At 43.2% G+C, this 21,865-nt stretch overlaps 1 protein-coding gene and 1 long non-coding RNA gene across 3 annotated transcripts in view; one reads left to right on the top strand and one right to left on the bottom strand.

Moving 5' to 3' along the window:
* The window catches only part of NUP58 (nucleoporin 58), a 57,858-nt gene extending 44,925 nt beyond the window's left edge, over positions 1 to 12,933 (bottom strand). The window contains exons 1-5 of one of the 2 annotated variants that reach the window (XM_084767116.1): positions 12,616 to 12,933; positions 9,888 to 10,030; positions 5,817 to 5,966; positions 4,730 to 4,867; positions 2,799 to 2,909 (exon numbers count right to left, since the gene is read on the bottom strand). In XM_084767116.1, coding sequence (XP_084623242.1) covers positions 2,799 to 2,909; positions 4,730 to 4,867; positions 5,817 to 5,966; positions 9,888 to 10,030; positions 12,616 to 12,722 — 649 coding nt within the window. In that variant the 5' untranslated portion in view covers positions 12,723 to 12,933. The remainder of the gene's footprint in view (positions 1 to 2,798; positions 2,910 to 4,729; positions 4,868 to 5,816; positions 5,967 to 9,887; positions 10,031 to 12,615) is intronic. The other variant, XM_084767115.1, reaches the window with a different exon arrangement.
* Positions 12,934 to 13,336: 403 nt separating this feature from the next.
* On the top strand, positions 13,337 to 20,079 carry LOC311589317. Its single transcript, XR_014776499.1, has 3 exons — positions 13,337 to 13,637; positions 18,782 to 18,915; positions 19,991 to 20,079. It is a non-coding gene; the product is annotated as an uncharacterized lncRNA (long non-coding RNA).
* Positions 20,080 to 21,865: the final 1,786 nt, after the last annotated feature.

The raw sequence follows: 21,865 nt of genomic DNA, 5'->3' as shown, positions 1-21,865 counted from the left end.
ACATATTACAAGCTCAGCTGCACCTACTTCCTTCAAGAAGAAACAACCTTTTGGGTTTTTTTTCTTTTTAAGAGACAGCGAGAGAGAGAAAGAGGATTTCTTTGTGTAGCAGAGCCCTGGCTTGTAGACAAGGCTGGTCTCAAACTCAAGAAGCAACTTTTTAAAGAAGTTTCTTTTGTGGATAGTTTATGTCCCTGACTACCAGTTTAACTCTAGAAACTTAAATACCACCATCCCCAGCATCGATATCCTAACTTCTCCAACCTAACTATCCATAAACTATTCTCCATCCTAAGACAACCATCTCCACGGACCTTCCCATCCGCCACAGCAGACAGCATCAAACCCTCCACAACGGAGGTCACTTAAAATGCCAACACACTACCATTCGACTTCTATTTCTTATAGTAGCCGTGAGGTCAAACACTTTCTTCAAATGTCCATTAGGTAAGTATGTTTTCTCCATTTGTGGACTGCTTACTCCTGTGATCTGTACATTTTTCCACACAAGCCATCTAAATGTTTTGTTTTTTTACCTTCCACTTCCCCCTTTTAATTTTTCCACACACACATCACTATTTGCTCTAATTGCCCGTCCCCACCTCTTGTGTTGCTGGTTCCCTTCTTCCCCTCAAATACTTCCCACTCCTGCTTCCTGGCACAACCATCCCATTCTCTTTTGGCTTTGCTCCCCTATTCCTTTAGACCTAGTCCCTTCTCCTTTTACCCCCGCCTACACACAAGAGGGGAAGCAGGCGGGAGAAAAACAAGTGATATTTGGGTTATCTGCTTAGCGCAATGTTCTCCGAGACCATCCATTGTCATTTCATGCTGAACCCAACCACTCTGTGAATATACCACCATTTCTTTATAACCATTTGTCTCCCGATGAACACCTAGCTTGGTCTACCTTTTGGCTATGAAGAACAGTAAGAAATGTACTTAAATCTTAAAACTAGGGGCTGGAGAGATGGCTCAGAGGTTAAGAATGCCACTTGTTCTTCCAGAGGTGGCTCTGGAAGATGGTGAGCCAGATGGTGGCTCACAACCATAAAAATGTGATCTGATACCCTCTTCTGGCCTGCAGGTTTACATAGAGTACTCATATACATTAAATAAATAAATCTTATTATTAAAAAATAACTTAAATCTCATTAAAACCTTTCAGCTTAATTACAAAATTCACCATGGTATAAAAGCCATTAATAACCTGTGGCATCTGACACCTGCGCCCTACACTGACCTCTTAACTCTACAGTAGGAGAAGCTTCATTCCATGCTGCTCCTCCCTTATTTCCCACTACTTTCCCTCCATCTGGCTAAATAAAGCTCATGGATATAGGCCCAGAGCTACCTGGCATAGTTACGAGCTAAAAAGAGACATTCTGAGGCTCAAGAGATGGATCAGTGGTGCCTCAGTGAGGCTTCTATTGCTGTGATAAAACACCCTGACCAACAATGGACTGAAAGGGTTTAGAGAACACAGGACCACCAGCCCACTGGTGGCACCGCTCTTAGTGAGCTGGGTCCTCCCAATCAATCATCAACCAAGAAAATGCACTGCAGACTTTGCCCATGGGCCAATCTAGTGGGGCGTCTTCTCAATTGAGGTTCCTTCTTCTACAATTACTTGAGGTTGTGTGAGGTTGACAAAACAACCAGTACAAGTGGCTAAGAGCACGGACTGCTCTTGCACAGAACCTAGTTATGCTACAAGTACCCCTGTCAGAGGTTCACAACCGCCCAGGACTCCAGCTCCAGGGAATCTGACCCTTTCTCTGGACTCTGAACACTTACATCCCCAATACACACAAATGTGCATATAACAGAGAAGGCGGGGATCTTATGATTTAACAAAAGAATCCTGACACACATCACCAATTGGGGATCTGTGAGGGGGTACATGTGATCGTGACACACATCACCAACTAGGGCATCTGTGAGGGGGTACGTGTGATCGTGACACACATCACCAACTAGGGCATCTGTGAGGGGGTACATGTGATCGTGACACACATCACCAACTAGGGGATCTGTGAGGGGGTACGTGTGATCATGACACACATCACCAATTAGGGGATCTGTGAGGGGGTACGTGTGATCCTGACACACATCACCAATTAGGGGATCTGTGAGGGGGTACGTGTGATCGTGACACACATCACCAATTAGGGGATCTGTGAGGGGGTACGTGTGATCGTGACACACATCACCAATTAGGGGATCTGTGAGGGGGTACATGTGATCGTGACACACATCACCAATTAGGGCATCTGTGAGGGGGTACGTGTGATCGTGACACACATCACCAATTAGGGCATCTGTGAGGGGGTACGTGTGATCGTGAGTACTTCTACACATAAGCTCTGCTCTCCTTTAGCTCACAGTATAAACACAGGGCAATGGGGAACAGAAGGGAAACAAAGTTGAGCATTTCTGTTACTCCTATCTTCAGAGTGAAGATCCCAACGAAATAAATTACTGACACAAATATTCCCAATGTTAACTAAGAATACATTACAAAATATACAGATAATTGTCCTGATTTACAAATAAGCATTAATATATACATTAACATAGCTAAGGAAGATATATACTTATATATACATATATTATTTAAGTTATTTACAAAAGTCATGAGTTTATGTGTGCACGCATGTGTGAAATACTGATAATGCAAACAAACTTAAAGGTACCATACTAACGAATCTTAGTGATCCTTCAGGCAGGAATTTTGAGTGCCCTGTAAGCATCTTAGCAATGCTGTTACATCACGAAACAGGAGTAACATTACTTACTCTTTTTATCTGATGAGGTACTAAAATCTATACCACCAAGGCCTTCATTGCCTGCAGTTGAAGTAGGTGCTGCAGATCCCAAAGACAAGCTTAAGGCATTTTGTCCGAGACCTGTAAATGAACCAAACACCATTTATCAACTTTCCTAACTTTAAAAGAACTCCCCTTACTGACCAAAGCACTCAATACTTTAAGACCATAGATTTTTCTTCCTATTTGTTTTAGGAAGATAACACAAAACAATCTAGAGCATACTTTGGGTAAATATTGATATTCTTATTGGATTTAATGATATATTTAGAAGTTGGGATCTTTCATTATTAAAGGGCCCAACTATATCTAATTTGATATAAACATTTTGTTTTTATTTATTTTTAAAACTTTTTCAATAAAATCTACTTCATATATTTTCAGGTAAATACATATGGCTGTTTGATATTTTAGAATTGTACAATTGTAAGATAATCTAGTGTAAATTTGTAAAATGTAAGAGTGATATACCTTAAATGTTAAATATTAACTGCATATCCCCAAGTTATTCTTTGAAGAGAAAAACTTGCTTAAAGAGTAAATAACCTTTCTTTACTTATTTAAATCTCACCTCACTGTCAAAAAGGCTCAAACGGACTAGTTAGTCATCCTAACTGTATTTACAAGCCACCCTGATTTTGTGTTGACAGACCTGTTTTCCCACAGACCAATGCTGTTTAGACAAGACACTACCTGTTTTAAAAGCAGAGAAAATGTGATGTGGTAACAAAAACAAGATTTAAATCGTGGCAATGACTAAAAGAATAGTTATGCTGGATAACCCCAGCCACAGTCTGAAATGTGCCAGTACATGGAACAGTTCTGGCTCCAAGCACTTCACGAACGTGATACTCCACCTGTAACTTTTAAAGTTAACGGCACAGGCATAAAGCGAGCACTGAGCACTGTGTCCACAGTCCAAAAAGTGCTGCAGATGTGGCCAAGAATCTCCTGCTTCCTGACCCTGTGGTGACGGGAACAAGCCAGGAAGACGCCCACTCCTGCCGCCACAGGTAGCACTGCCCCAGCGGCTGTGCCTTAACCTCTGCTGAACTCCCTAGCAGAGCTCCAGGTGCTTCTATTGGGTATCTGGCTACAGCAATAGGAAACGCAAACTCAGAGCACTAGGAAGTTGTAAATGACCTCCTGCCTCTCCTTTTTATTGTGTTTCACTTTGATTTTCTATGAATCTGTGTGAGCAATGCTCATATGCGTGTGCTACAAGAAGCCATGCCGCACCCGCTGTGTGTCTGGTCACTGGTAGGCACCCTGAGTAAATACAAACTAGAGAACGGCAAAAGTTAGTAATGAAACTGTAAGGCAAATGTGAACACTATAGATTTCTGCAGGTTACCCTGGCCCACTCCTTTTCTACCTTTTCAATTGCCTGGACCTTTTCCATTCTCTTAAGAGAAGACAAAAAAAGTACTAGGTTCTTTGGCAGAAAGCTTTAGGCAATGCTTTTTCACCATATTATACAATCAAAGGAAAAGCTATTAAGTAGGGCCTAAGATTACTATGATTTCTACATTTAAATATATAGATCAACTTCTCCTAATTGGTGAACCATTAGCCAGAAATTCCTGAGTTACACTCCCACATGAAATAACTCTACGATGTCTTCAAATAACAGAAAGCCTTACTCTCAAAATTAACCTCTCCTGACTACTAGGATAAGAAGCATACTTAGAAGCCAGGTTTAGCTATCTATAATACATGAAGTTAGGATATAAACTCCCTTATAACTCACTAAGCAAGTTTCACCACTGACCCATATCCCCTGCCCAACACGACTTAATTGACATTTATTTAAAAGACAAATTTCTGTGGGAGCTTTTTGAAAATAAAGGAAATTAAAATACAAATATTTACTATTCTGGAAAAGAACTACTATCAATTACCTGATGTTGCTGTGTTTGCACTCTGGAAAAGTGAACCTCCCAAACCAGCTAAGGCTCCCCCTAAAGAAAGCCCTGTTGATGCTGTTGTAGTTGTGGCTGGTGTTGTTCCCAAGTTATTTAAAGAAAATCCCGTGGATGCTGAAAGTGAGAAAGAGAGAGATGAATAAGGCTTCACACAGAAATAGCACTTGAAAACACCACAGGAAAATAGGAGTATATTTTCAAAAACAGAATCCCATCGACACATATGAATCTCTGGGGAAACCACTTGCTCAAGAAAATGTTAGAAATACTCAGAATAAAGAGTAATTGTAGTTTTATGGCAGAAACTAGTAAGCCCCTCTCACTCAACAAAATAGCTTTGGGCACTTTTATAATGGTACCCAATAACTAATTCTAGACAACAATATAGTTTATAATCCTAGGCAACAATTATGCCTTTAAAAGCAAATGAGTCCTGAACCAGGTAATGTCTTTATACTTCCTGCCATAAACAGTCTCTTGAAAACAAAAAATAAAAATAAAAACATCCCTGCACTTCACCCTGATTCTCTTTATTCTGAGCGGAGTACTTCAAGATGGCCACAATTGCTTTAATGGCTAATACTAACTTCTTTTTTCCAGATCAAGTCTTGTTAAATAGCCAAGCCCTGCCTCGAACTCAAGATTGTCCTGTGTCACCCTCCCAAAGCACAGATGTGGACTACTAAACCTAGCTCTGAAAAGCCAATAATTCAGTAGGACAGAACTGCTAACTAACAAATACATTTCCCAAAGCACTTTAACTTTTAAATTAAATGCTTATACAGCACTCTGCCCACTGAAGCACCTCCCCAGCCCAGTGCTGGTTAATATAAATGGCTACTCATGTTCTCTTACTGGATAAAATTTAAGCCAGGCAGTAGTGGTGCACACCCGTAATCCCAGCACTTGGGAGGCAGAGGCAGGCAAGTTCGAGGACAGCCTGGTCCACAGATCAAGTTCCAGGACAGCCTGGGCTACATAAAGAAACCCTATCTCGGGGAAAAAGAAAAAGTAAAAGTTTAATGTAACCATCAAATTCAATTTTCTGCCCATTCTGTCTCACCTGCTGGGGTTGATGTCAGAGCAGAAGAGAGCGTGAGGCCACTAGCTGAGGTAGAAGTGACAGGCAGGGCAAATGGCGTGGCTGATGCTGCAGGCTTACTGAATCCTAAACTGAAGCCTGTTGTCGATGCAGACGTAGTAGCTGGTGTTCCTGTGTAACAAACAAACAAACAAACAAACAAACAGAAACCCTCACTTATTGTAATCATCTAGGTATTATGCTGGGTTTAGTTAGTATTTTGTGTCTGTGATCCCTTTCTCTATCACAAGAAGTAGGATAAAGAGATACAACTTGGGGCTGAACATGGTGAATATAAAAAAGATGGTCCTTTGTGCTAGATGGGTGTGGTAGCTCACACCTTTGACCCCAGCACTCAGGAGGCAGAGCCAGGCAGATCTCAGAGTTCTAGGCCAGCCTGGTCTATATAATGATTTCCAGGACAGCCAGAGTGACAGTGGGACCATGTCTTAGAATGGAAAAACTGTACTATTTTGATCAATTTCAATTCCATCCCCAGATGTGCCTGCAATAGCACTCTGAGCAATAGTCCCTTCACTGCCTTTGTGCTCAACAGAAAAACAGTCCCCTCCTGTCTCAGACTATAAAAAGAGGCACCATTCTGTACTCTGAAAATCCTCCTCCTCGTGGTCTCCATCTCTGTGAGCATCTCTTCCTACTCCTCCTTTCCTGTCCCTGTCTGTAGATCTCCTGCCTCTGTTGAGGCCTTAAGTGAACCCCAGGGTTCTCTTGCTGCTTCCCCCACTGACCTCTCCACTTCCATCATTCCCACTACAGGAACATGAATCTAGCTGCCACCAGCTTCTTTGCTTTACTGAGGAAGTAGCCTGGGAAATCTCACCGCTTTAGCCTCCCCCGAGCTAAGAAGGCAGGCATGCACCACCATGAGTCTAAATCTATGCCTCCCCCAATCCCCTCTAGTTGGTGAACCTTGATGTCCCTTTGACTCATGAATTATACCACAAAACAAAACCTTGCTAGGGCCCTCGCCTCAGTCAATTTAGCCACTCAAGGCAGAAACCTTGATACTTTTCCCATTCTTTGTATTAGTTCAAAAATCTTATTAATTCTATTTCTGAAATATTGCTGGATTACTGGCACCCTCAAAAACTTTACTTTAGGCCACCTCTAACAACCTTTTAATGTGCCAGTCTCTTCCAATTTCTCATCTATTCTTAGCATTATCGCAGTTACTTTAACAGTAGCTTGGTTGGCATTAACTTTTCTTTAGGAGTCAAGACTAAGTGCTATTCAACCCAGTCTGAAGAAAAACAACAACAAAATACAAACACCTGAAAGAAATAATTGGTCAGTGGGTTTAGCTGGGGAGACTCAAAGAAGCATGAGTGAGGGTTTCTACAGAAGCAGCACTGAAAACCAGCTCCTCCTCCACAGCAAGTGCACACTGTTTCTATTCTCTCAGGGAGAGCAGGCCAGTGTGAGTGAGCCTTCCCTCCTCACCATGAAGCAATGTCAGTGGGTCCAGCCCTGTAAGTCCCAAGTAGGGAGCCAAGTACCAGTGACCACAGCTAACCTAATTGAAAACAGCAAGAGCTAAGTGGGCAGTGTTCTAAACACCTGGTAGCTCTAGCCACCATAAGGATCTCAGGCTTGTCCAGCAATTTAGAATACTGCCCATTCTTATGTGGTCTCAACCTGCTCTTCAAATATTAATTCTCCCTTCTATTTCCACTTCTGAATCCTAAGCTCCAAGAACAATTATTTGACATTCCTTTAGATCCTTTATGATTGAGACTGTACTTTTGACTCCTTTGTCCAAAATAGTTCCTCTCTGCAGACAAGCCTATTCTCCTTTTCCTGTCTCCCATACTGCCCTTCCTCTATTAGCACAGTATCAGACACGAAAACATGTTGCTGTGCTTGCCTGTGCCCCACGTCAGCTCGTGAATGCTTTGCCCCTGCACTTAATGGCTCTTGCCACCAATTCTTAGCACCATGTTCACCACTGCAAATTCAAGTTAGCACCGACTGTTCAAGGCATGATGTATATGTGGGCTACACAGTTCGGAAGCACTAACTGCTCAAATAACACTAAATTAAGAAACAGCCCACATTTGGTCTTCTTGAGTTACTGAAAAAAAGCCAGAAAGTGTGCTTCTGCATTGTCCTGAGCAGAGCCAGAAGTTCATCACAAGCACAGTGCTCTATGTGTGGATCGGTTGTATAGCCTCAGAGAACAAGAAAACTGCTTACCTCACTGCCAGCCTTGTCAAAACTCTGTTAGTTAACAGGTAAGCAACATCCTAGTAACAGGTAAGCAACATCCTAGTAAAGTCTGCCAGTCAACACAAGACTTCTCTCTCTCTCTCTCTCTCTCTCTCTCTCTCTCTCTCTCTCTCTCAGACACACACACACACACACACACACACACACACACACACACCCCTTTCTGGAAACAGTCTCACTAGTTATCCCAGGAGTCACTGAGAAGCCACACACCCAGGCACGCACCGCCACACTGGGCTTTCCATCCTTCACTCTGTTTTACTGCCACCACTATACTGCTACGCAGGCTGAAGGGAGGCTGCGCTCTAGTTGGCCACAGTCCCTCAGGCTCACCACTAAGAAACTATTATGTCTTCAAGGTGGACAAATATCTAAAACCTTCGCAGGATACTGCCTTGAAAAACATGGCAGCAGCAAGGATGAAAGCTCACACACAAAGGCAGTGCTCTTCCACTGAGCTATGCCTCAGCCTCATACTGCTGTAAGGTTTTAGGTAACTGAAAGTTCTGCTCCAAGGTATGTAACAGGACTGTTAACACTTCACAACTTTTCAGAGATACAAACAGGGCTTAATTCTAAGACTGTCATGAAGTCTGGTGCTTTTTCCACTAGAGAGTCATATAACTGAAAATGTAATGAAACATAATTCCACATCAAAAACCATCTACATTTAAAATACATCTGTACTTTACCAAGGCACGATGCAGAAGCATTCAGGTTTTTTTTATATGCCCTAATACTGAAAAGGTTTGTGAAGAACAATTATGTAGAATCCATACAAAGTTCTCTATAATTATTCTTGTTTCCCCTACTCAGAACTATTACATGTGAGGGGCAAAACCACTCATTTTATTAGAAAACCAGAGTTTGGTGCCGGGCAGTGGTGGCACACGCCTTTAATCCCAGCACTCAGGAGGCAGAGGCAGGCGGATCGCTGTGAGTTTGAGGCCAGCCTGGTCTACACAGTGAGTCCAGGACAGCCAAGACCAACACAGAGAAACCCTGTCTCAAAAAAAAAAAAAAAAAAAAAAAAAAAAAAGACAGATGAAACTGAATGATCAATGAAGATGGTCTCCTTCCTTATTCTACCCTCAGAGAACAACGCGCTTCTGCTAAGACTGCTATGTGTATTATAGCAACGAACACAAGCAGCATTCCTAGGGCACAGGTTTTTATAAAATAGGCTATGTATAACTTGATTAAGAAGTAAACAGAGTGGATTACCTATAACTAAGTTAAGGCCAGGTGCAGAGTGAGGGAGGGAGATGTTATTCCAAACAAAGCCCTGGAACTGAGAACTACCTCAGTAAGCTTTCTGGTCGGTACCCTTGCTATTACCTCATTTCACGGGCACGCCTGTGAAATGTGCCACACACACTGAACGGCCAATGAAAGGCAACAACTGAAACCAAGAAGCTCTGCAGGCGGAGAATAAAAGGTAAAGAACAAAAGATATTTGAAGGATATAGTACTAAAGCTATAGAGTACTAGGGGGAAAAGCTGTCGCTCAAATGTGTACCAGAAATTGACCACAACTGCATACACTTTCTTCTGCTAAAACTGTTTCAATGCCAAATTTTAAAGCAAATTGGCAAAACTGCCTTAAGCATCTTTACTAAAGAAAAATAAATACTGCCTTATATAATCTACTGCAAAAATCCTCCTGATTCATGTTTACAACAGTGTTCAAGTGCTTCCCTGGAGCTGCTCCTTTGCCCACACCGTCCTCCAATCCAGTCACGCACAGCTCCTTAAGTGAAGGCAGAAGCCAGGAGCCAGGAGCCAACAGCAGACCATCCTCCTTACCTGTACTTGCTCCTCCCAGAGTGAACCCCGTGGCAGGCTTAGCTCCAAACAGTCCTGTTCCAAAACCACTGGCAGAAGCAGATGTAGATGCTGGGGCTGTAGAGCTTCCAAGAGTTCCAAAGTTGAGTCCCACAGAAGGTGTGCTTGTTTATAAAGAACAAAACAAAACAACAAAAGTCTACTTTGGAAAAACAAAAAATTGTTTAGGATAATTTTCTCTCATAATATTTACAATCCAAAAGACATTAAAAGAAATACTCTGACAAATTCAAACACCTTCCTTTTCACCTTAAAAACAAGTCAAATATGAAGTTAATCTTAAATAATACACTACTGAACCAAACCTGAACCTGTTAGCTGTTTGGGAGGCTAAGGCAAAGGAATCGGAACTTCTCCGCCTGTTGGGCAGCATCATGAGTTCAAGGCCAGTCTGGGCACTTAGAGACCACACCTCAAAATTTAAAAAGCAAAACTGTGGCTTGAGACACAGTGTAGCAGTAAGCACTTGCTTAGCTACAAAAGCGAGGACCACCAGGCTGGGAAAGCACACCCTACAGCAATCAGGATGATCAACAAGGACCACCAGGCTGGGAAAGCACACCCTACAGCAATCAGTCAGGATGTCAGCTCACAGGATGATCTTAACAAGAAACACACTCTGCTCCTAACACTAGAATACTTTAAATGCCCAAAGATGACTGCTGCTCCTTTGAAGTAACTGACAATGGTTCACACTTTACTGCTACAGTAAGTACCATGTCCTCTGTCAAGACTACGCTTCGAAACTCTTTACAGAGCTTCTGGAAACCTGAATAAAGAACAGCTGGTAAAAACAGGGGAATGTGACGTTCAAATCAATTATTCATATCAACCCTCAACGGCCCAAGTTTGCTACCTACAGGTGGAAAAATTATGAAAATAAGCAAAAAGTTTCAACAGTTTAACACCTCAAAAAATCATGTAGGAAAATTAATAGTGTTCATAACACATAAAACACAATGGAAAAATCTTAGTACTCATCTTACGTATTTATTACTACCAGTTCCAGGTTTGGTAACAACCACAGGCCAAGCTCCTTAAGTCCAGGAACCATCAACCCCACAGTCAGCCAGAAGAGCCAAGCAGCTTTCTGCACGCACTGGAAGCCCAACAGGGGAAAGCTGCAGTTTAAGCAATAGAAACGTATGCTCTTTCCACGGGGCAGCTTGAGTTATGACGCCTAATGAGTGGTCACAGGACAAAGGAACTTCGGAAAGAGCTAGAACTTAGGATGGGTAAAGGCAGGAGAACTCTATTGTGTCGGTCTCCCAAGGACATCAAACAAAAAGTATTTTTAACACATATTATTGACAATAATCAAAACTATGTGTGTGTGTTGGGGGGGGGGTCAGTGCTAAGGGCAAAGTAAGGCTTTTCAGTTCTCAACACCCACACCAGGTGACTTACAATAGCCTCTGTCCTTTAGCTTGTAGCATACCAAGGTCCGGCTCCCCAACCTCCCACGCACCTTTTATATTAAAAACGTGGTAGCTCACCGTGAGCCTTAACTCCAGGGGGGTGGAGGAGGCTGCGCGGTCTGATGCCCTCTTCTGCACACTCATGGTGCACAGGTGCAGGCAAAACACCCACACACGTTAAATAAAAATAAATGAAATCTTTAAAGGAAAAAAAAAACTGAGATATGCCATAAAAACCGACAAACCTAAGACCAATTAATCAGACAAGAAAACAAAGTGAAAGTTTAAAAAGAGACAGTATAGCATACAGTGGCTTGTGTCTAGATAACACAGAGGGTACAACTGAGAAAGTAAACGCAAAAATATGATTTAACTGGAGCAGTCTGATGGTACTGTTATTTTGGATTTGCAGTATCTAACGAGGGCTGGGAAAAAAAAAACGAGTTTTCCTGTAACCACATTCTTGTTAAGCTTCAGGTGATGCCCTGCCTTTCGAGTACGCAATTCCTGATTTGATTTTATTTTTTTATGGTTTTTTGAGACAGGGTTTCTCTGTGTAGCCTTGACTGTCCCGGACTCACTTTGTAGACCAGGCTGGCCTTGAACTCACAGCGATCCACCTGCCTCTGTCTCCCGATTGCCGGAATTAAAGGCGTGCGCCACCACGCCCAGCTTACAATTCCTAATTTTATGAACTCTTTACAAAAGATTAACTCTTTCCCTGAAATGGCTTTCTGGAATCCCCAGCTATACATGTGCCACTACCTGAATATATTACGAAAACTGCAAAAATATACTACTTAAGCTTGTAGTGAAAGGAAAAGATAATGTGGGTCGTTATAATACAAAATTTACGATGCTATACTAATCTGCATATGGCACAAAATTACTACTAATAAACACCGTAAACGCTTAAAAAGATTGGATCCTGTGGCACAAAGACTTGAAAATCACGTGAGACAAGAATAACCATAAATTCAATGCACCGTAACGTTCAAAACTGTAAATATTACAATGAAGGGACTTAAAAAAAAACTTCCTATTTTTTTTAATTCCTAAAAGCCAGCGACAAGCTGTCATTCATTCAAGACCCATTCTATCTGAGATTGAAGCGTCGCGAAGGCGAGGCCGGGATGCCAGGCCGATTCCCGCAGGTCTGGGGCGCACTCCGAGGTCGCAGGGGGGTTGTGGTCCCTAGCCCCACCGTCGCCGGCCCGCTGCGGGGCTCGCTGGGAAGCACCGGGGCACCGACAGCTTGTCAGCATCCTTACCTAGACGCGCTGGTCCCGAAGGAGAATCCGCTGCCCGTGCCGGTCCCTCCCGGGGCCACAGTGGTGGAGCCGAGAGTCCCGGACCCAAAGGAGAACCCCGTGGACATGGCGGCCCTGGGCGCGAAGCCGACGGCAAGGGTGGAGAGGCCTGGGATGCTTCTGTCCCCCTCACTGCCAAGAAGGAACGTGCAACATTGCTGCTGCCCAGTGGGGACCCGGCGGGAAGCTCAACCCTAAGCAGAGCCGCCGCTAGGCCGGAGGGGGCGGAACCACGCGCGAACGCATGCGCGATGCCGCCCGCGCTCCGAACGAACCGGAAGCGTCCCCGCCGCGCAGGGGACTCTGGGATCGGAGTGGAGGCGGTGCTAGAGCGAGGCGGCTAGGATGAAGTAAGGTGGGCACCCCGCCTACTCTCTTAAAGGGATAAGCCCCGGAAGTGCCAGGACGTTCTCGCGATAGTTTGTGCTGTATTTTTTTTTCCCCCCCCTCCGAATAAAGAACTTCAAGTGCTGCTTCAGTCCGGCCACCTGTCAAAAACTGTGCAAAGAGCCCTAGAACGGCGGAGGATCTTGGTTGTCACATTTACTCCTAGGGAGCGTCTGGGTTTCGTTGGGTGTCACTGCACCCGACAAAAAGGAAGGTGTCATATATATATATATATATATATATATATATATATATATATATATATATATATATATATATATATATATATATATTTATTTATTTATTTATGGTCCGGAAATCCATGGGTTCTAATTCACACACGCTTCCGGCCAGTGCCCCTCCATCTGGTTCTTCCGAAGTGCGCAGCCTACGGGAAGGGGCTCTTCGGAGCCGCGTGACGCTGCCTGTTTCTTCTGCCTCCGAGTCTGAGGTCAGGCCGCGGTGCCACAAGTCCTAGAGGGCAGAGAGTGGGACGCGTGACAGTCTTGGGGACCGTCCCTGATGGCTGCTTCGTGGCCGCGTGGCTTTCCCGCAGCCTGGGCTATGTTTACTAGAGGAACTGCGAAGTGGAAAGTGTAAGAACAGAAACGTGGGATCTAAGTAAGCTGGAATGTACGGGGACCCGGAGCAAGATGGGCACCAGAAAATGCTTCTTGGCGGCTGCCTGGAGGCACTGCCATCATGACGTAACCCTTTAATTCTCTGTCAGGAACTGGATGTTATTCCAGCAAGTGCTTTGCTTACCTGCAGGGTCTCCTTCAGTGAAGCTGATCCCATCATCAAATCCTTCAGATTTATTCTAAAGCACACACAGTCTTTGCCATCGTAGTGCTTTGAACAAAAGCCCAGTGGCCCCCTAAGTCTAGCACTCAGTGCCCTTTATATGACAAATCCTGGGAACTTCCTTTCTCACTACTCCCCCATAATTGAGCACTTCTTTTGTGTTGCCCTCGGGCATTGTGACCTGCAGTTGGTTGAATTAGAGCACCTTCCAAATTCATAACAGAGCCTTGTCCTCTTCCCAAATACTTAAAATGATGACGTTCGCAGTAGAGCACCCTCGCCAGGTGTGGTGACGCACGCCTTTCATCCCAGCACTTGGGAGGCTGAGGCAGGTGGATTGCTGTGAGTTTGAGGCCAGCTGGGTCTACAAAGAGAATTCCAGAACAGCCAGAGAAACCCTGTCTCGAAAAAACAAAACAAAACAAAACAGAAAGAATTAGAGCACCCTGCAAATTCATAGTGTAGCCCCATTTTCTTCCCAAATAACTTAAAATGATCATGTCCTGTTCCCCACCGTTTCCCTTTGGGAGGTGAGTGAGATGATGCCAGAAGGGGTGTCTGGCATATGGTGAGATTAGTAACCCCTAAGCCCTAAGAAGCTCTCCACCTTGTGAAGGGCTTTCTGAAAGGCAGGAATAAGGCCAGTTGCAGGAAATCAGTCTGCAGGCCCCTTCATCTTAGTCTCTCAAACGCCAAAACAGCACCAAGTAATTTTTTTTTTTTTTTTACTACTCTGCTGTATTGTATTTCGTTAAAGTAGTCCAAGCATATGAACGCACCATCTGTGGGTTGATAGAAAGGTCCCATAAACTGCTAAAGCAAAAAAAAAAAAAAAAAAAAAAAAAGCCGTTGCCTTTTCTCTTGGTTACTCACCAGGACCAGTTATAGAAGACCCTACACACACTTAGGTCACAGGAATAGAGCTGGGTAAGAAGGGCTTTTTCCTTCAACATGTAAGCTGAGTCGGAAGGTCAGCTGGGTGCTTTCTCTGCCTCTCTGAGCTAGAAGGTGTCTACCCAGCATCTGGCTCCTGAGTCTTCATGTCTTCACTTTGGTAAACTTGAAGGATTTGGGATTTCTTTTTATAGCAACAATGTCTCTAAGACAGGTGCCCCCCCCCTCTCATTGTCAGATTGGATTTCCTTCTCTGGGGCACTGGATTGGTTGCGTTTCTTTCAGACTGTGGCTTTACATAGGTAGGTCTTGCACTGGATTCCCACTTAAGGTGGGCCCTGCACCTGGGCTTTTAGCTGGGCATCCTGGGAGGGTGTCCAAACAGATAGTAAGTTGACCTGCCAGTATCAGCGACAGCGTCCTGCTCACCTCTATGGATGCATACGTCCCTTCATATTTCCATATATAACTTCTCACTGCCTTTCCAGCTATTTAATGCTTTGTAGAAGCATTGATTTTTTATAATTTCCATTACCTGAGGTTTTGCTTTTAAGCAGAGTGATTTTCTAGCCTCTCCTATTACCATAAATGGAACTTTAATGTGGATTTGGAAAAGCAAGCCAATATGGAATGGTTAATAAGAACATAAACTCTGGAGTCAGTCTGGCTGGCTTTATCTGTCTCGACTGTTTCTCCTCTGTAATATCAGACAGCTGCCTTCATGGTATTTCATTTTTGTCATCCTTGGAAACGAGGGAAGGAACGGTACTTTCCCCTTAACGCTGGTAAGGTACTTAGTGTCCTTTGTCACCTGATAAGCACAGCAGACATCAGTCAGCACTGCTGACAGAAAATTTGGGAGAGAGAGAATGATAACTGTCAAGAAACAAGAACAGGGTGAGAGACCTACGACAGTGGCTTGCGGTAAAATTACGTAAGAAGCTTTCCTGCGAGAGTCTTGCTGTCTGCTATACAGTGTAATGTGCCTTTCAGAGCAGTGTGTGTGTGTGTGTGTGTGTGTGTGTGTGTGTGTGTTACTGTTACACCAACACTGGTTTCTGAGTAGTGACGTCCTTATTAGAAATTTACTTTACATGTCCATGCTGGGTCATGTGTTAATTCAACATCCTTACTGTATTAGCAATACATTTGAGAAACAGTAGGCACTCAGAGCACAAAGACAGAGCCAGTCCTGGTGGCTTGGGTCTTTAATCCTCACACTCCGCACAAAGATTGCCACACATATGAGAAACTAAATGAAAAGTAAAGGCTTACTATTGGGTCTGGAGAGATGGCTCAGTGATTAAGAGCACTGCCTGCTCTTCCAGAGGACTCTGTTTTGATTCCTAGCACCCACATGGTAGCTCACAACCATCTGTAACTCCAGGCCCTGGGGATCTAATTCTGGCCTTCCTGGGAACCAAGTGCACACATGCTACACATACATGCAGGCAAATCACCCATACAGCTTTTTAAAAAGTGTGTGTGTGTACATATATATACACGAAAGTGTGGCACAGGATATGTGTGGAGGTTCTAAGGATTGAGCATGGGTTGTCAGATTTTTGTTGCGAGCACGTTGCCCACCGAGCCATCTCACCAGCCCTAAAAGTCCCATTTTCTAATTACAGTGTGAAACTGGCTTTGATGTGGAGGCTGGGATCTGAATTCCACTTCTCATACTTGTGCAGCACGTGCGTTTAACTGCTGAGCCATCACCTCCCCAGCCCAACAGGGTTGATTTTTAACAAATGCCTACAGTACCAGGGAATGAATCCACTGCAATTACAAATGGAGAATTGTTTCAACTAAAGCTACACTGCTTTAAACTACTCTTTGGAATAAATCCAATGAGCAATAGAATCACTTCTCACACTAAAACACAAGTGTTACTAACCATCCGGCTGTGTCCTTTTCCTCTACATGTGTAGAAATCCTGGAGTGAGCAGGGAGACGGTCGCCTTTGATAGCCTGTGTAGCCCTCAGTGTCTGATAATCAGCGAGGGCCACAGCAGGCAGGACCCATTAGTGTTGCGGCTCTACTGCAGGCTCTGGGTCCTGGCATCCTAAGCTGTGTAATTGTTACAGTTCAGGGATGGCCCAAGGAACAGGGCCACCTTAGCCTGTGGTACAAGATGGAATTGTAGCCTCCAGGGTGGCCTCACTCCAGGGATTCCTCAGCACGTGAGCTGTGTTACATACAGCTCCTCTCATGCAGTGTCCTGTCTCATCTAAGACCCATCTTCCCGGGACCAGAACCTGCCCTGTTCATCCTTCTGACTGTCTTTAGCCTCAGATCTCTGTCCTGTCTACTTCTACTTTTTTTTTTTCTTCACCCTGGCTACTTTCTTGGGCTGTCAGCTATTTTTTTGTGCTGCTTTTATGGCTTGACCTGCCAGCTTCCCAGATGTTTCGCTGCCACAGCCATGCTATTGTCACATTGCTTCTTTTTTTTTTTTTCCATTGCTAAAAGTATGTGGGGAAAAAAAAAGAAAGAAAGAAACATGTAAAGTGGGTGTAATAATGCACGCCTTTAATTCCAGCACTCGGATGCAGAGACAGGCAGATCTCTGTAAGTTCAGAGCCAGTCTGGTCTACACAGTGAGTGTCATGACAGCCAGAGCTACACAGGAAGATCCTATCTTGAAATAAACAAACATACAAACAAACAAGGAAGAAAGAAAGTTGTGAGAAACCTTTTACTAGGCCTAATATTACAACAGAAAAGAACACAAGAGGGCGTCTCTCAGCTGACGGGCCAAGTGAACCTGAACAGCCCATTTCTATAGCAGAAGAAGGGATGTAGCATCCATCACAGAGCATCCCACATCTGTGCTTGTACCAGTCACAGGATCATCTCTTTAGGACCAGTCATGGCCTTCCCTTGGTAGGCCACCCATAAGTGCTTCCTCCTCCTCCAGTCTAAGTGGAAATTGCTATAGGGGCATCTAGAAGTCGTCTAGAGAAGGTTTGTGAAAGCAAAGTGTCTGGCATAAACAAACAATTGTGGCTGAGGCTGAACCATCAGGAGCCAAATCAGTCAGCCATGATCACTGTATAGCTTTTTCAGCCATTTGGAGAGCTTTGAAAATAGCCAGTGCTGGTTTGAAAAGCCAAGACACAGATCCCAAAGCATGTTAGAACCGTGTTTTAATGTGCTAACCATGATGTTGTTGACACATGCTGTGATTTACCATTTACTTTTAAAAGATTTAGAATCAGTCAGTGTTTTGGGAGTATCAATTAGTACTTATAGGGTCCTGAATAAGAAAATATGACCAATACCGGAAAAAAAAAATCATTGGTTTATTCTTTAAGTGTTGGTGAATTTTTTAGGTTTGGTTTGGTTATCTGGTTAAATCCTGTACATAAGATCTTTATTAGTCTCAGGCTTAAAATCTTGACAGAATTATTAATGACAGGATGTAATATAGTTGTCTTTTGTAAGTGGAATGCTGGTGTTGAAGAGATGGCCCATCAATAAAGAGCACCTGCTGCCTTTGTAGAGGACTCAAGTTGCCAGCACCCATGGCCAGTGGATCACAGCCACCTCTAGTTCCAGGGGTATCTATACCTTTGGTGCCTGCAAACACACACACACAAACTCCCTCTGTCTGTCTGTCTGTCTGTCTGTCTGTCTGTCTCTCTCTCTCTCTCTCTCTCTCTCTCTCTCTCTCTCTCTCTCTCTCTCTCTCTCTCACACACACACACACACACACACACAAAATTGAAAGTAGTAGAAATAAATCTTAACATTTTAATGTTTTTCAGCCAATCTACAGTATGATATGTCTAGCTGTCTAGCTGTTAGTCTTCCCCGGTCATCTTCTCAGCATATCTGTGAAATGTGTAAGAAAATGTTCATGTCCATGACAAAATGTTCTTTTTTACTATGAATTTTCTGGTCACAGTGATTTTTAAAAACATTCCTCACATTCTATACCTCTTTGCTACATTTGCTTTTCTTAGCATCTTTAGCTATCAGGCAAAGTGCATTTTACTAAACATCAATTCTCATCTGTGGCATTGTTTGTCTTAACAGATTTAATTAAAGGAAGCATGGCCATGTGGAACATAATATAAATCCTGCAGTCACAACCTGACTGTGAGGATTTCCTGTTGTCTCTTTGGGCCATAAATGCTCTTTGACAATGTTTTGCTGCTTTGTTCTGCTGGGTGAGTTTTTATACCCACTTTGCGCATAACTTAGATTTTAATTTATTTTTAATGTATTAAAATATAAATATATTTGTAATTATTATCGAATTATATAATTAAATATGTAAAATACATATAGCATGTATGTGTATATACCACATGCCTGCAGGGGTGACCCCAAAACTCCTTCTCATTATATCAATGAGTCTCACTCCAGTTTGCATGACCCTCTATTGTTGCATAGATGAGGTCACTCCTTCAGTTAACCTTCCAAACATCGTATAGTCCAGCACCTCTGGACACATGAGGCCGTGTGCAGCTATGGGCAGAAACATACGACAAAGGACAGCAGGAGGTACAGGAGGAACTGGCTGGACTCTCAGGGCCCCATGACCCTCCTCAGCCCTTTCCCCTTTGAGAGAATGTCAGCAGGCCTGAGCTTGCAAGTAGTTCCAGCTTCTCTGCTGAAGAAGATGGTTTTTAAGCGCTGAGCATACTCTCCACAGCATTAACTTATGGCACTTTAAGCGTTTGTGTAGTGATGTGTCGGGGACGGGCTATATGGCCAATGTTCAGCCATCTTGTCAGAGCCTAGGTTCCTATTTCTCCAGCAGTCTGTCGTTTACCAGAAACCAGCTGACCCTGTCGTGGTTCGACCATTAGACACCTGTTGTGGTTTATTGTGGGGGACGGTCATTCTAAGACCCCCCCCCCCAAGCTCATAGTAATAGCTACTCCTTTCTGGCTATAAACTAGCTTTTCCAGTAAGACTACTGGTAAAATCAGATTAAAGGCCAGTTCCCTTCCAGCAGCAGTTCCAGGAACTTTTTCCTGACTAACCACATCTTTTACAACTTCCCTTTCTCTCTGGAATTTCTCCATCTTCTGTGATTATAACAGCTGTAAAGGTAGACACCTGCTGGAGCATTCCAGAATTAGGTATCCATAGAAACCCTCGCTTACGCAAATACCCATACCCCAGTGCCTATAAAAACTCTGTGAAAATTTTCAAGAAATGGGGCTTGATCAGAATCCAGACTTGCCCTCATTTCTTTGTGTCTCCTGTCCCCCCACTTGTCTGCCCCCTCCTCAGGTACCCATTGAAGACCCTGCAGGCTGGAACAGTGATGTATTTTTAAAGAGAGATAAGACAATGCTGACTTGAAGAAAAGGAAAAGGGGGGGAAAGATAATGATAAGCCCAATGATAAGCTGGTGACTTTTAAAAATGGACTTAAAAATCTGTATACGCATATAAGACTACTGTGTCAACTTTCGCTGAGGAGATGGGAAGGGTGTCTTCTCACCTCAGATAAGGCACCAATGACAGACAAAAGTTACAGTTCACCCAAATCTAGTGAGGGGAACTGATGAAGTTTGGGGCTTATAGGAGCACGGATCGACGGTGTCCTACAGAAATGAAATGTGGGTGACTCCAAAAAGCTGCATCTCTAAATGGTTTCCCCTGAATCTGGATGATAGCTACGCTGATGGAACCGCCCTTTTTTTTTTTTTTTTTTTTTTTTGTTATCCTTCCACACTCTATATTCTGGCACCACCATGTGCAGCGTGGCCAGAATCACATGTGACTGAAAGGAGACACATAAAGAAGTAACTGGAGTCTCATCTAAGCATCAGTCACATGCCCCATCTCCTTTTTCTATAACAAGAGCAGTATCACACAGCCCCTACTAAGGTGGTAATAGCTGTGGTGCTCAGGGGACAGAATTATACAACCTTTTATTTTCATAGAGGTATTAGGCTCTGAGTACATTTTATATGGTCTTTGCTGCCAAGTGTCAGGATATAACACAGGTTTGTAGATAAGGCTACACTTGGATTTCAGATGCTATGTGAGTGATTTTTTTTTTATTTAAAAGATATTAGTCAGGGCTGGAGAGATGGTTTATCAGTTAAGAGCACATGCTGCTCTTCCAGGTGATCAGTTTCCAGGACCAGTTAAAAGGCTCATCCTCCTGGAACTCCACTTCCAGGGGATCCGACAACCTATTGTGACTTCCTCTGGCACCTTCATATCTGCAGTGCATACTCCCACAGACAAACACATATACATAAAAACAAAATTAACCATAAAAAGAAGTTTGTCTGAATATTACTAACAAATAACAAGAATTCAACTTGAAGTTAAAAGTAGATAGAACAGCCTTTCCAAAAGAGAAATTTACTTTTTTTTTTTTTTTGTCATAGCTGCTTAGGAGTTGGAAATGTGATACTCTTGAATGTGAATCAAAAATAAAGGGTATTTTTAATGGCAGAATCAGAAGTACATTACTCTCCATTCAAGAACACAAAGGGAAGAATCTAGCAGTACCTTACATTTGGCTGACTTGTACACAATGGACATATTTTAAAGATTTACATTTTTCCAACATAAGAACAACTCTCAAAGAGAATACGAGTTTATTCTGGAGCCAGATTTGAGTGACTATGGCCAAGAACACAGACCCAGATTACCCCAAATACATGTTAGGAATTTTGTGAGATTTGTATAGTAACAGAACAAAGAATGTTATAAATCAAGCCATTTCTGCAGTCCTGAGGGTGGAAACATCAGGAAGTTAGGTGACAGCAAGGCAGACCAGTCTCTGTACTGGTCTCAAGTGCTCTCTGATGACATTGTGAGCCTTTGGGTTAGAAGAAGCTGAGGTTTTTGTTCCTACATTCTAAAAGGATAGATACAACATTCGTAATGATGTTAGATCACATACAAAAATGGGCAGTAAGTTGATGACTATTTACGGAACTAAAGATGATAATTTGGCTCCCACTTCCTAATCAGGTCTAGTTTTTTGGCCAGATTCTTTCTGAGAAGTATTTCATTTCTGCCCAACCTTAACTTAATTTCTGCCCAACCTTTTAAAAGTATGTTTCTCCTGAGGAGAAAATAAACGCACACCAACACCAAACAAAATTGATTGATTTGGACTTAAGGGTTGCCTGTTTAAATG

This window comes from Acomys minous (genome assembly GCF_964271855.1).
Source record: "Acomys minous genome assembly, chromosome: 18".
Taxonomy (NCBI): Eukaryota; Metazoa; Chordata; class Mammalia; order Rodentia; family Muridae; genus Acomys; species Acomys minous.
The sequence above is the reverse complement of the archived record's forward strand: the minus strand, read 5'-3'. Positions and strand labels throughout refer to the sequence as shown.